A 12,872-nucleotide genomic window follows, 5' to 3' on the forward strand; every position below is an offset into this window, starting at 1 on the left:
AGCAGGGCAAAAGCTAGGCATTGCGGATCTCAAAACTACGAGAGTACGTGGTGATAATGTGACACGTAGACACATAGGTACATACGGTTCTTCTTGGCAAAGCGGTACTCCAGAGATGTCACTGCAGAATGCTATCCTCAAGTCGCTAGCGCAATGTACATTTTTATATATCCTCCATGTAACCCAAACATGTACTACGAAGTACTCCAACCCATCTACATCGGGCGAATATGTCGTTTGCAGATTTGAAACCGTATGCCACGTCTTTGACGACGATTCCTACCTCCCAAGTTTGCTCACGCGTTTGCAAGCATGCTCATATACGTACCCCATGCGATACCGGCCATGCCGCCTACCAGGTTCCTCGTCTGGACATCTTTCACCACGGTGAAATTGACCACGGCCACGGCAGGCCATACTTTCAGCCCGGCCACGTAGATGCCCCAGAACTCATCGCAGGCCACCCTCCAGACGCCGGCCCAGTCCACCTCGTCAAACTTGATGGAGCCAGGCGAGTTCCAGAAGCGAATTGCGTTAGAGATGGAGGTCTCCTTGGGTGCGTCGTGCATGGCGGCCTGCAGGCCCCGCGTGTACATGGAGAAGGCGAGGGTGTTGAACGTGGCGCTCAGGGTCTGGTCGAGGACAAGCTTGATGATGGTGTTGCGCACGGAGAGCTTAGGCTCCTTGGGCTTGTCATCGGACTTTTTGGGGTGGGGGCCTGCCGGACGCGAGGGAAAGGTGGCCTCCAGCCAGGACTGGAAGAAGAAGTTGATGGGCGTGGTGAGAACGGCAAAGAGCACAAAGCGAAAGACGGGTATGTAGTCAATCTCAAGCTCCTCCTGGTGCGTGCGTCAGTGTGTCTGTGTGTGAGATGCAGTGCTCAAGAGGCTGGCTTACTCCTACTTTGAGCGACTCAATGTACTGCGCCAGGACATTGGAGAGAGCGCCCATGAAGCCCGCTTGGAGCGTGGCGTCCATGAAAGGGGGGATGTTGAACGCCATTGTGGTGCGTGTAACGTAGCTGAGCTGTAAGGGGGGCTGATGCTCCGTTAGACGCGCTCTCAACTCAAGTAGGACACGTCGCTTACTCTAGGGGCGTTTTGTCAGACTCAGAGCGATGTGTCGGAGTGCCAGCAGAGTTCAAGCACGCTGCCTCGAAAGTAAAAGAGAGTAGCTAGGGAAAGCCCGAGGATATGTATCAACCCAAAGGAAACTGAGCAAACGTGCAGAGAGATGGTCAAAACGAGGTTGTAGCCATCAGTTTTGAGGGTCTCGAAAAAAAGGTGGATCGGGCTTTGGCTGCTGATTGCTTATCTTTCTTTTTCTAGTTGTCACATCACACGCTGTGAGCCCTCGCATTACAGCTTTTGTATCATATACAAGAGCTACGAAGCGACCTGAAGTCTTTCTGGATAGTCGTTCAATACATACCGATGAACTTCTGCGCGACAAGCCCGTCGAATACAGACAGATTCGGACTCTGAAAATGGACCCGGGTAAGTGAAACGCCCGCCCGGCTGAACTGGGGACCTGTCTGGGACTCTGGGGTAGTCGATTTGGAAGGCGAATTTCAAAGGGTCCAGCGCCAAGCCGACTGGAACCGTCAATCCCGACTCCAGTCCCAGCTAAATCTCACAACAACCGCCGGCACTGCAGAACCAGCGGGCGGCTGAGTGACGCACGAGTTCGCGCACAGCTCTCGATCCCCGACTGATCCCCTTGCGACAAACTTTTTCCCTCTTCCTTTGCGTCCTACGGAGTAAATGCGAGTACCTGCCTCGTTCAGGTCGGCCTCACTTGCGGCTCGCTTTCATGGCATGCCAGTAACACTTCGTACCAACCGACCCTAGCACGCTGCAAGAAGCAACGCTCGCGTACCTCCATTCACGACTTGCGCAAACAGTCGCCATCACCACCCGTCGCACCCTCGATCCATGGAGCACACCGAACCTCCCTTACGCGCGAGCACGAGGCTGTCCATTGACGCAGGGTTCCTTTGGCGCTGCCGCGATGGATTCGTCTTCCCCTAGGCTCGCCAATATTGGCTCCGCAGGCATTCTCGACGCCGACCCGCGACCGGTCTTCATCGTTGCCAAACCCACCGCGGGCCAATCACCCATACGAGACATCGTCTACAAGAACAGAGCACTAGCGAGTAGCTCAACGCTGTCGGAAGCGATATTCAATCTCACGAGCAATGATGGACACGTACCATTCTGGGACTGGGTGCTCACGCCCCAGCCGTCGCAGACATCTGACCACGACCGTTGTATAACATACATGGGTGTTTATTGGACGAGGACCATGCTGTTGGACAAATGGATTGTCATGAGCGGGAACGACACGCCTCCTTGCTCGGAGCCACCGCGCAAGATCAGGTCCGAGGGCAAAGGCAGATCACTGTCCAATGCGCCAGAGACCGACAGCACAAGCGTCGTTGATTTTGCTACGCCACCCAGGGAGCCACACGAATCCAGGGTGTCCAAAGTCTTCCGCGCCGAAGCCGATCCTGGTCTCCAACCACCTGATTTCACACCCGATCCCGAACCGTTCCTGCATGTTATTCAGAGTGTGGACTGGGAAGCGCACAAGCTGGGACCTATGGATGAGTGGCCCACGAGGTTACAACAGGCGTTCCACCAGACGATCCCGGACTCCAGAGCTATTGCCACGTACTGGGGCCCGGAGTATCGGGCGATCTATAACGAGGCGTTCTCCAAGTTTTGTGGCTCGCGGCATCCAAAGTTACTAGGCGAGCCTGTTCTGGAGACGTGGGGCCACTTGAAGGAAGATCTCGACAACCTGTGGAATGCACCGCCAAGCAAACGAGGCAAGAAGGTTGAGGATGAGTCGCGCTTCTTCATAGAAAAGGAGGACGGGCATCTGGAGGAGACCTATGTCAAGTGGTCATTGCAACCCATTGTGGAGAACCGCAAAGTGGTCGGAATCCAGCACTGGTTACTCGAGACTACATCAATGAGGTTATGGGAAAGGCGGATGAAGATGCTTGTGGATTTGGGCAACACTTTAGTCCTCGCAAGAGATGTGCAGTCATACTGGCAGCGGATATTGGAAGAGATTGAGCGTTGGGATGAGCATGACGTACCATTGGCATTCGTCTATTCAGTGGACGAGGACGATGATGCGGAATCTTCGAATTCACGGTACGATTGCCCCAAGACCTGTCACCTGGCTGGCTCACTCGGCGTCCCCAAAAATCACCCGATCGCGCCGGAAACGTTGGAGCTACGGGACACGGACGAGGGACTGTCGCCCATCTTCCGCGAGGCTCTGCACGCGCAGATTGCGCTCCTGGTACAGACCAAAGACGACAGCTTACCTGACAGGCTACTGGCTGGCCTGGAGTGGCGAGGTTTTGGCGATCCGTGCGACGCCGCGGTCATCCTGCCCATTAGGCCGACACAAGATGAAGCTCTGATGGGAATATTGTTCCTGGGCCTGAATCCACGACGGCCGTACGACAATGACTACAGGCAGTTCATCTCGCTCCTGAACCAGAAGCTCACAAGTTCCCTCGCCTCGACCATCCTTCTCGAAGAGGAAGCGCGGCGCGGACGCAACGCAGCTTCACAGGCCGCCTATAACACAGCCATGCTCCAAAAGAAGCTTGCATGGCAGACTGAGCAGGCCCACAAGTCTACCCAAAACTTCATGGCCGTTTCAGACTTCATCCCCGTGGGCATGTCGTTTGTGGACAACAAGGGCAACGTAACCTTTGCGAATGAGACGTGGCACCGTCTCACGCGGTACCCCGAGGGCTGTGTTGACCAGATGGCGCTGCTCGATTGCGTGATCCCGGAGGACAAGCCGAAGATTATGCAGGCCTACAGAGACCTGGAGAGAGTCGACGTGACGTCGTTTGAGTTCCGCATCCCACGCGGCGGCGACGATGGCATGCCGTCGCCCTACGACGACCGTGTTGGACGACACATCCTGGCGTCTGCCAAGGTCGAGCGGGACGATACGGGCGCTGTCCTGCGCATGCTGACATGCCTGATGGATGTGACGGAGCAAAAGAATACGGCCGAGGAGGCGGTCCGGAGGGCGCAGGAGGCTGAAAATCTCAAGCGTCTAGCAGAGTTTGCCACCGTCGGCATGTACGACGTCAGCCTCGACGGGCGACTGCTCAGCGCCAACGACTCCTTTTGGGAGCTCAGCGGACTGCCCAAGGTGGACCTCACCAAGACCTATGTCGAGCCTTGGCAGCTTTGTGTGGTGGAGGAGGACTTGCCGGTAGTCAAGGCGAGTCTGGACAGGCTGAGGACGTCGGGACGGTCGCAGAGTGCCGACATTCGGCTCAAGACGACGTGGACGGCGGAGGACAACAGCGGCAATGCCATTGCGGCGGCCCGGTCGGTGTCGGCGTCCTTTATGCCTGTCACGAGCTCGGAGGGCGTGATCCAGTCGTTTACGGGCTGCATCAGCGACGTGTCGATGCAAAAGTGGCAGCTGGAGCAGGAGAAGAAGCGCAAGGAGGAGGCGATTGAGTCGAAGCGGCAGCAGGAGAACTTTATTGACATGACGTCGCACGAGATGCGCAACCCGCTGAGCGCCATTGTTCACTGCACGGACGCGATCATTGCGTCGCTGTCGAGGATCGAGGAGCTGGAGGGGGTGACCACGCCACTGCCGACCGGGACGACCACTACCGAGTCTCTCATGCTGACACAACAGGCCGAGAGAAAAGAGGCGGAGGAGGCCAAGAAGGCGGAAGCGAAGAAGCTGCTGCGCGATGCCATTGATCACGCCGAGACGATTGAGACATGTGCCCAGCACCAGAAGCGCATCGTCGATGACATTCTCACCATGTCGAAGCTCGACTCGAAGCTTCTGGCTGTGACGCCCTGCACTGTGAACCCGATCAACATTGTCACGGATGCGCTCAAAATGTTCGAGGTAGAAGCGCGCCGCGTGGACATTGTCCTCACGTCCGTCGTGGATCCATCCTACACAGCGCTCGGGCACGAATACCTCGACCTGGACCCGTCACGTGTCAAGCAGGTCCTCATCAACCTCCTCACCAACGCACTCAAATTCACCAAGACGGGCAACGTCCGAAACGTGACAATCTACTGCAAAGGATCCCGGGAGCCACCGGGCAGCGAGATGACAACAGCCGAGTTCATCCCGCGCTTCAAGGAGCCGGCGGACGAGTACGAGCAGCCGGCGCTGAAGAACCGCACTGACCCGGTGTATCTGCTCTTTGAGGTCAAGGACACGGGACAGGGGTTGAGTGCGGAGGAGCGCAGCAGCCTGTTCAACAAGTTCGTGCAGGCCAGCGCCAAGACCCACGTCAAGTATGGCGGATCGGGTCTCGGGTTGTTCATCTCGCGACGTCTGACGGAGCTGCAGAACGGGGCGATTGGTGTGTCGAGCCAGCAGGGTGTCGGGTCCACGTTTGCGTTCTACGTCGAGTCCTACGTGCCGAGCGAGACGGCGCTCAAAGATGCACAGGCAGCCGCGGCCGCAGCGAGGATGGTGGCCAGCTCGGTGGGCGCCAACGGCGATTCTGACTCGAGCTCGGAAGCGGCCGGGTGGAAGCGCGGGCTACTCTCGAGCCAGCGCGTGCCGCGACGACTGCGTCCCGGCGCCAGCAACGCGCGCCTGGACGGAATTCTGGTGGTCGAGGATAACCTGATCAACCAACACATTACACGGCGCAGTTTGTCCAAGAGGGGCTACTCGGTGGACGTGGCGAACCATGGCATCGAGGCCCTCGAGAAACTGCGCAAATCACTGGCCGGCCTTACGATTGGGGCGCAAGGCAGCAACAGCAATGGGGCTGGCGATGGTGAAGCGCCGGGTAGTCCTGACGCGCAGGGCCAGCCCCAGCCACCGATACCGATCAATGTTGTCTTGATGGATGTGGAAATGCCGGTGCAGGATGGACTGACGTGCACGCGGCACATTCGCGAGCTCGAGGCGCAGGGCGAGGTATTCTGCGCGTCAGGAGGCAGGGTGCCCATCATCGCCGTGACGGCCAACGCGCGACCGGAGCAGGTGACGGAGGCCAAGCAGGCCGGGTGCGACGACGTGCTGGTCAAGCCGTATAAGATGCCCGTGTTGATAGAGATGATGCAGGTTGTCGTGCGACGCATCGGGGCGCCGAGCCCCAGCTCGTCGGCGAGTGGAGGCGCATGAGGGTATGATAGCGAACTACCACTACTGCACGCGTCCCAGGCACATACATGCATGCGCATATTGGTCTACGATAGTTAAAGGTAGTATCGAACGCACGCGTTAGGGAGGAGGGGGGGGAAGGGGGCATGGGCATGGGCGGCTCGCCCTCTGGCTGGCGGAAGATGTTCTGCCGATCGAGAGCCAGACCCTGCCCGCATGGGGTAATTAGGACGGGTGAAGAGGTTATTGGAACTCGTGCATGACGACCGAGGTTTGTTTGGCGAGCAGCATCCATCAAGATACCAGAGCGTTTGTCATTCAGAATGTCCAGTGTTGGATGCTTGTGACAAGTGGCACGATGAAGCCCGCGAGGAAGCCCGGAGAAATTCCGCCTGTAGAATCCTGGATAGCATCGGCTTGTCCCAGATGAAGAAGCCAACAGGTGAATAAAACTAGATAATGATTACCCCGCAGTAGCCGTCGAGGTGCCTTGCCCATCATCCGCTGCGGAGAATGGAGGGAGAAGATGGACAGAGGGGACACCATGGACGTTGGAGAGGAGAAGGGGGCCTGCCGGCAAAGTGGGAAGATAAATAAGACGGCATTTACTTGGGTTGTCTGTGGATATACTTTGCAACTAATCGTCAGCACCTTTGTTCACGTTCTCTTGGAGTAGCTGACGAAATCTCTCACGTGCACTCGCTCATCCTCTCCATCACCAACGCCGCGTGCTCCGCCTCTACACAACCGCCATCTCACACCTTCACTCACCAGCATCCACATACTTCAAAGCCCACCCCTCACAGAACACAAAATGGCGGAACGCGTGCACAGAGTGACCATGTTCAAGATGCCCAAGGAGGGGGACCGGGCCCAGATGCTGGAGCGGTACAAGATCATGGCCGCCGAGAACAAGCGGGTACGTCTCTCACCTACTACTGAGTACCAGCACTGACCCGACCAGGACGGCAAGCCCTACATCCTCAGCATGACCGTCGGCCCCGCCGAGGAGGACCCCCGCTCGCAGGGCTACACGCTCGTCAGCAAGACCGAGTTTGCCAGCATGGACGACATGAAGTACTACGACGACGAGTGCCCCGCCCACGGGCAGGTCAAGGCGCTGGTGCCCTCGCTGACCGTCGAGGGCATCCTGACCGTGTACTTTAAGGCGCAGGCCACCGGGGGCACGGAGGCCAAATAGGGGGAAAGCATGAGATTTAGAGAATTGACAGATGAGATTATTGTCTGTAACTAAAGTGTGTGACTCTGGGTATCATATTCATATATCCGTACGCCGCGCTCGATCCCATCCCTTGCAAACGACAAGCCCCCTCCCACGCGCGCCCCTGTCCTCACGCCGTCGTTCCTGCGTCCTGTATCGACTCCTGCACCACGGACATCTTGCGCGCCCTCTTCTCGGCCTCGTCCCGCAAGCCCGCCATGGCGTCCCGGAACCCCTTCTCCAGACCCCGGCCGTACCCGCCCTTCATGCCGCTGCTCATGCGGCCGTAGTACGTCTCCCAGCAGACGTACTCGACGCCGCTCCCGTCGCGCGCCTCCACAAACTCCTGCACGCGCTCGCTGCCTGAGAAGAACTTGGCCATGCGGCCCCGGACCATCCAGGCGACCCGCACGCCCCGCCGGCCGTCCTCGCGCTGGATCGGCTCGAGTGCCGTCACCTGCATGTTGTGCCTTTCCTTCTTGCGCGTCGCCGCGTTGGTGTCCACCACCATCTCGAGGGTGAACTGCGTCGCGTCCCGGAGCGTGGTGTGCAGCGTCTTGATGCCATCAATGTCGGGCGTGTCCCGGATGCAGCGGGGCAGGGGGGCCGTGCACACCGGCTGGTGCGTCACGGTCAGCGTCGGGCAGAAGGGGTTCCAGATGGCATATGTCCGCGCGTCGATGACGAGGCCGGCCACAATGCCCAGCGGCGCGGCGATCTTGGTCGCGCACACGAGCGAGGCCAGACCCTGCTGGTCGGGGAAGCTGGGTGTGGGCAGGGCCTGGGTGGTGAGTTTGGGCGCCTGGTCGGCGGCGACGGCCTCGCCAATGGACGAGACGTGGATGGGCGAGGTGGCGGACGAGAAAGATGTGCGGCTGGACGAGGTGGAGTGTCGTACGCTCATGGACCGCGTGGGCGATGTGGACGGTGATGAGGCGGAGGCGGACGTGTGGGTGCTCATCAGAGACAGCCGGCTGCTGGGGCGTTTCCTCAGCGACATGTTGGCGGTAGCTGGCGTATTTGTCTGATCTTGCGATATTGCGTCTTGAATGGTAAAAGCGGGAACGTGTGAATGTAGTAGTCTTCGTCAAAGGTGGCTCTGCCAGATGTAATGTAAGTGGTAGATGGAAGATGTTGTACGTATCGCACTGCGATAGGGACAGCTGGTGAAGGTGTAGTAGTCAAGGCGAATGGGAGATGAAGCGAAAATTGGACAAGAACAAAAAGTCCAGGGGAGGATGAGGCCCAAGCGAGTATAATAATAATGAGGACGAATGGGCAGTGAACTGGGAATCTGTGCCATCCATGATCCATGACGAACAGACCAGGGCCGGCCATGGGCTTGTTTGCCCACTGAGCAGTTACCGATCCGTATCGGCGCCTCCCTATCCTTGCCCATCATGGATGGCACCATTGCGTCTGCCCCCCCGGCGCATGACATGTCTGATTTCCCGTGGGATGGACGAAATAGTGAAAGACGCCGCGATTGTTGGTCGCACACGGCGGACATTGTGCTGCGCAAAGTCCAATCAGTGGCAGCCACAACTTGCATCCAGCCAGGATCAAATCCCCTGCGTCGTCGTCACGCATGTTGGCAGCAGCGTTCCGGTGAATACATTATACATCCAGCAATGCAGGGCGTAACAACGTGTACCAAGCCTCAACGACGGTACTCTATGTGTACGCGGAGGGAGCCATTGTGCGTTCATCGATACGGTCATTGGGGGTTCAGCGTGGCGGCGGAGTGAGAGGTGTCGTTCGTGCATGGTGGCGCCCGTTAGCCGTCGGAGGGTCAGTCAGAAGCCGCAGCACTCAGAGACTCAACAGCCGATGGAGGGGAGGCGAGCGAAAGGATGCAGCCATGTGGTCGGTCGGACGTGGCTCGTGCAGCATCGGTGCGGCACCCGTGGACGTGGAGTCTGAACACGAGATGCCAGGCCAGATTGTCTTTGGCGAGATTGGTCAGGATCCTATTATTGCCATGGGTGACCTTGTTTCATCATCAGTCGGCAGCCAACATGTTTGCACCGAACTGGGGAGGAAACGCCGGCAGATAAACGAGCGCGCATGTGTTTCGTGGCAGTTCACGGGGCGTGTTACAGATGCTGCCGCAATGTTTGGAAAAGAGACAGAAACATCGAGGTCTTGCGAGGTGATGGATGAATTGCTATTGAGGCCGGCTGCCTGCCTGCATGCATGCAATGGGGGAAATGAGCTTGTCGGTGTGATGGCCAGGGCAGCCACGCACAGGCCTCTCTTGCCTTAAGATGTGACGCTTGGCTGCCTGCTTATCACAGCCTTATCCGACTATCGCAGACATATCGCAAGCAGGCGGCCTATCGATAAGATACCTAGCCTTCAGGGACAGAGGGGCCTTGGCCCCTTCTGGAACACCGATCGAAGGCGGCGGCGCGCGCTGCAGATCCTTCGGAGCTTTCATCATAGCGCATGGCCTAGACGTCACTCGAGAATCCAAGGGTCCAGTTTGAACCCTCGACGTCTTTGTCAGATCGGAGCCGAGTGTCGGCTGCACGGGTCCCAAGCCTCGTGGGCGTCGGCTCTAAGACGCCATACACAAGATGCTGATGGAGGCGAGGCGTTGACGCAGGGCCCTTTGTCTGGGTGGTCAGAGCGATCTGCAATCCTCGTTGGTGTGCTGCTACGAGAGACACTGCCTTTGACGACGGAGGGCGGACGCTTTGGATGTGTTCTGCAAACCCAGACACGTGCGTACACAAGTGCTCCAAGCCAACGTGAACTCATCATCATGGGACACCGCAGCCACACACACCAGCTGTACACTGTGCGGGCAACCAGGGAACGGAACGAGCTCGACATGACTTCTTCTCGGAAGACACTGCCAGGCAGCGCCCACGGCACGCACGGCTGCCTTGATCCGAGCTGACTAGATGTCGCTGGCTAGGATTGATATGCCTGCTGCCCCTCCAGATCGTCGCCCACCGACGCGCATAGATCGACGACTGTCGCTCTTGTGATAAGCCATCGGGAGAGGGTGGCCAAGAGATGACTATTACTTCTTTGATCACTTCGCGATAGTGCTTGTCATATTGTTTCCATGGAGTTTGCACGACATATGATGAGCACCGAACTCGTAAAAACCCCTTTTCTCCTTTTATAGTGAAACCATCGATAGCAGCAATGATGAGCCGCCTAGATAGCACATAGTTGACGATAGAAATACTGCTTTTCACTTGAAGGGTGCTTGCCATAGGGAAGACCATGTCGCCGGCTGCCTCAAATGGCCTTGCGTTGGTAGCTATGTCTAGTATGTCAGTGTCCCCGCCTTAACAGGTCCCATAGACAACAAGGGATAAATGAATCTACTACACAGACAGTAAAACTGCTGCGCATCGAAAACTGATACACTGATCTGCAACGAACAAAGCGCAAGCTTCATGTACCTGTACACCAAGGCCTGCGCTTTGTCAGCCAGAGCCTACGTAGACACGATTTAGGACTTTTGAACAGTATTTGCAGTGAGCATAGCATGTAGACGAGACGCATTTCCGTGTATAGGCTTACGGATGCTGCGTTGGACGACAGATGGCCAACTCGATGCAACCGCTCCAGTTACAGACAATACTTCAGCCTCGAAACCTCCAACCTCGACAGCTATTTTCTCTATGCTAGGCCATCATGGAACAGCTTTTGACTATGCACTCGGCAATGGAATTTTGATATTGTACCAAAAGAGACCTCGGATGTCCGTCCCAGGCAGTGAACACCCGTGCCAACATTTATCAGCCTAGTCTTGCTCAATAATTCATGTTTCTTGTTCGCCGCCATTGTGAGCGGGCGACAGGACAGTTGTGAACGTGGCACAAGGACACCATCCCAGACATCTAGCAACAGTTCTCAACGGCAACGAACATAAAAGGAACAGAATGTCACAAAGTGAACATGAACAACTCACATTGTCCGGAACGCCTTTGGTAGCCCCGACCAACTTGCTACCCTCAAAACCGTCACGGGCCCATGCTACAGTCCCCAGACGCCTTAACAGTTTCCAAAACAACAACCACAATAACAATACTATCGCTCACCCACGCGTAGAGTGTACTATATTGTTATCATGTGTTTCCATTCTCGTAGTGTTAGTGATCACATTGACGACGCCGTGGCCATAGACTTGCAGTGAATCGTCGCGAAACCTGTTGCCTACGGGACTTCAGTTGATTATCTCGGACGTTTCTTCTCTCCTGACTTTGGATTCTCTTCTTTCCCTCTTGCAATCCATCATACCAACCAGACAGTTGCTCTCCTGCTATCAATCACCCTTGGGACCGCGTTGGAGACTGTCAAGCCTTCAAGATACAACGAAAAGCCACCTTCTCTCGCATCCCTCTGCTCTAGGGGTGACGCACAGCATCCAAGAGTCGTTCAACGACCCTGAGGTCAGCATCAACGGCACCATGCACTTTCACGACATCTTTGACGGCTGCAAGCCCGATGCTCACGGCATCATCACCATCGGCCAAGGTCAAACTCCCCATGAAGCTGCCGCCCAGCTCCCCGAAGCCTTTCGCGACAAGGCCGATTTTCCCCACGAAATCATGCATACAACCGGCATGGTATCATTCCATGGCCTAGGCGACGCCTCGTGCCAGGCAAAGGACGAGATTGAGATCATCAACAAGACCGCCTTTGATGTCGTCAAGCGCTTCCCCAGCGGCACAGCCATCGTTCATCTCGGTGCAATTAACTCCACCCTGTACGCTCCCTATGTCGAGGCTTTCAAGACTCAGAAAAAGTCCTGCGTCTATCTCCCCCTTGTCTCGGACCTCGCATCCCTCAACACCCAAGTCACGCGTGCCACGGAGACATTCCCTGGCATGCCCAACTACGGTCTGTATGGCACATTTGAAGACGGCGACGATTTCTTCGCCAACATCAAGGTGCCATGCCTGTACCTCGCCCTGGGCTCCCGCTTCTACGGCGTCCCGGACGGCCTCTGCCTCGACCGCATCCACACGTTTGCGCAAAACTTCAAGCACGCAGACGCCCTCATCATCAGCCAAGAAGAGCCTCCCCAGGCTGGCGCCGCCCCCGTGTCCCGTGGCAAAGACCCCTATGCGACGCCCCTATACCGCAAGTTCGTTGACACCTATCTTCGCGCCCTCTGCGCGCACGCCGGTATCGAGAATGCTAGGACCTGCAAGGACTTTCGCTGGAAGGCCAAGTCGGACGGTGGCATGCACTATTTCGAGATGACCACGACGCGCGACATGGTCTGCACCGCCGCTGCGTACGATGGCTTGACTATTGAGGGCGGCACCGTCTTCAAGATGTTCAAGACTTGGAAGCGTGATACTGGCAACGTCTTTGAAATCACTCTCAACGCGGACGTCAACATTGAGACCCTTGGCCATGCGGACAAGATGGGCACGAACTTGTACCTCATCCACCCTTAAGTTATTGAGGCGTGCCATGCAGAAAGACACAGTGATGTCTTTTTCACAGGAAATATTTTGTTACCGTGCGAGAAGAA

At 56.9% G+C, this 12,872-nt stretch overlaps 5 protein-coding genes across 5 annotated transcripts; 3 read left to right on the forward strand and 2 right to left on the reverse strand.

Annotated features, from left to right (window-relative positions):
* Positions 1-132: 132 nt before the first annotated feature.
* Positions 133-1,339, reverse strand: F5Z01DRAFT_656243 (uncharacterized protein). The gene is made up of 3 exons (XM_046263561.1): positions 1,089-1,339; positions 898-1,038; positions 133-839 (listed from the first exon to the last, which is right to left on the reverse strand). Exons 2-3 carry the CDS (start codon positions 1,000-1,002, stop codon positions 297-299), a joined length of 648 nt encoding a protein of 215 aa, XP_046118112.1. The 5' UTR covers positions 1,003-1,038; positions 1,089-1,339; the 3' UTR covers positions 133-296.
* Positions 1,340-2,010: 671 nt separating this feature from the next.
* Positions 2,011-6,162, forward strand: F5Z01DRAFT_622629 (uncharacterized protein; the record flags this gene model as incomplete). Its single annotated transcript, XM_046261280.1, has 1 exon — positions 2,011-6,162. One exon carries the CDS (start codon positions 2,011-2,013, stop codon positions 6,160-6,162), a length of 4,152 nt encoding a protein of 1,383 aa, XP_046118113.1.
* Positions 6,163-6,821: 659 nt separating this feature from the next.
* On the forward strand, positions 6,822-7,418 carry F5Z01DRAFT_120766 (uncharacterized protein). Its single transcript, XM_046257481.1, has 2 exons — positions 6,822-7,060; positions 7,106-7,418. The coding sequence occupies exons 1-2, from the start codon at positions 6,956-6,958 to the stop codon at positions 7,340-7,342; spliced, it is 342 nt and encodes a 113-aa protein (XP_046118114.1). The 5' UTR covers positions 6,822-6,955; the 3' UTR covers positions 7,343-7,418.
* A 75-nt stretch (positions 7,419-7,493) lies between these two features.
* Positions 7,494-8,363, reverse strand: F5Z01DRAFT_674506 (uncharacterized protein; the record flags this gene model as incomplete). The annotated part of the gene is made up of 1 exon (XM_046265049.1): positions 7,494-8,363. One exon carries the CDS (start codon positions 8,361-8,363, stop codon positions 7,494-7,496), a length of 870 nt encoding a protein of 289 aa, XP_046118115.1.
* Positions 8,364-11,796: 3,433 nt separating this feature from the next.
* F5Z01DRAFT_687814 (uncharacterized protein) lies at positions 11,797-12,798 on the forward strand (the record flags this gene model as incomplete). Its single annotated transcript, XM_046266026.1, has 1 exon — positions 11,797-12,798. The coding sequence occupies one exon, from the start codon at positions 11,797-11,799 to the stop codon at positions 12,793-12,795; it is 999 nt and encodes a 332-aa protein (XP_046118116.1).
* Between the last annotated feature and the right edge of the window lie 74 nt (positions 12,799-12,872).

The sequence above is a fragment of the Emericellopsis atlantica genome (assembly GCF_019669845.1).
Source record: "Emericellopsis atlantica unplaced genomic scaffold F5Z01scaffold_14, whole genome shotgun sequence".
Taxonomy (NCBI): domain Eukaryota; kingdom Fungi; phylum Ascomycota; class Sordariomycetes; order Hypocreales; family Bionectriaceae; genus Emericellopsis; species Emericellopsis atlantica.

What these genes read in the sequence shown, in the direction of transcription:
- F5Z01DRAFT_656243 (XM_046263561.1), bottom strand. Translation starts at nt 1,002, where the DNA reads ATGGCGTTCAACATCCCCCCTTTCATGGACGCCACGCTCCAAGCGGGC. An exon ending in TTGAGTCGCTCAAAGTAGGA is followed by an intron (nt 840 to 897) that starts GTAAGCCAGCCT and finishes CGCACGCACCAG; the next exon opens with GAGGAGCTTGAGATTGACTA.
- F5Z01DRAFT_120766 (XM_046257481.1), top strand. Translation starts at nt 6,956, where the DNA reads ATGGCGGAACGCGTGCACAGAGTGACCATGTTCAAGATGCCCAAGGAG. An exon ending in TGGCCGCCGAGAACAAGCGG is followed by an intron (nt 7,061 to 7,105) that starts GTACGTCTCTCA and finishes TGACCCGACCAG; the next exon opens with GACGGCAAGCCCTACATCCT.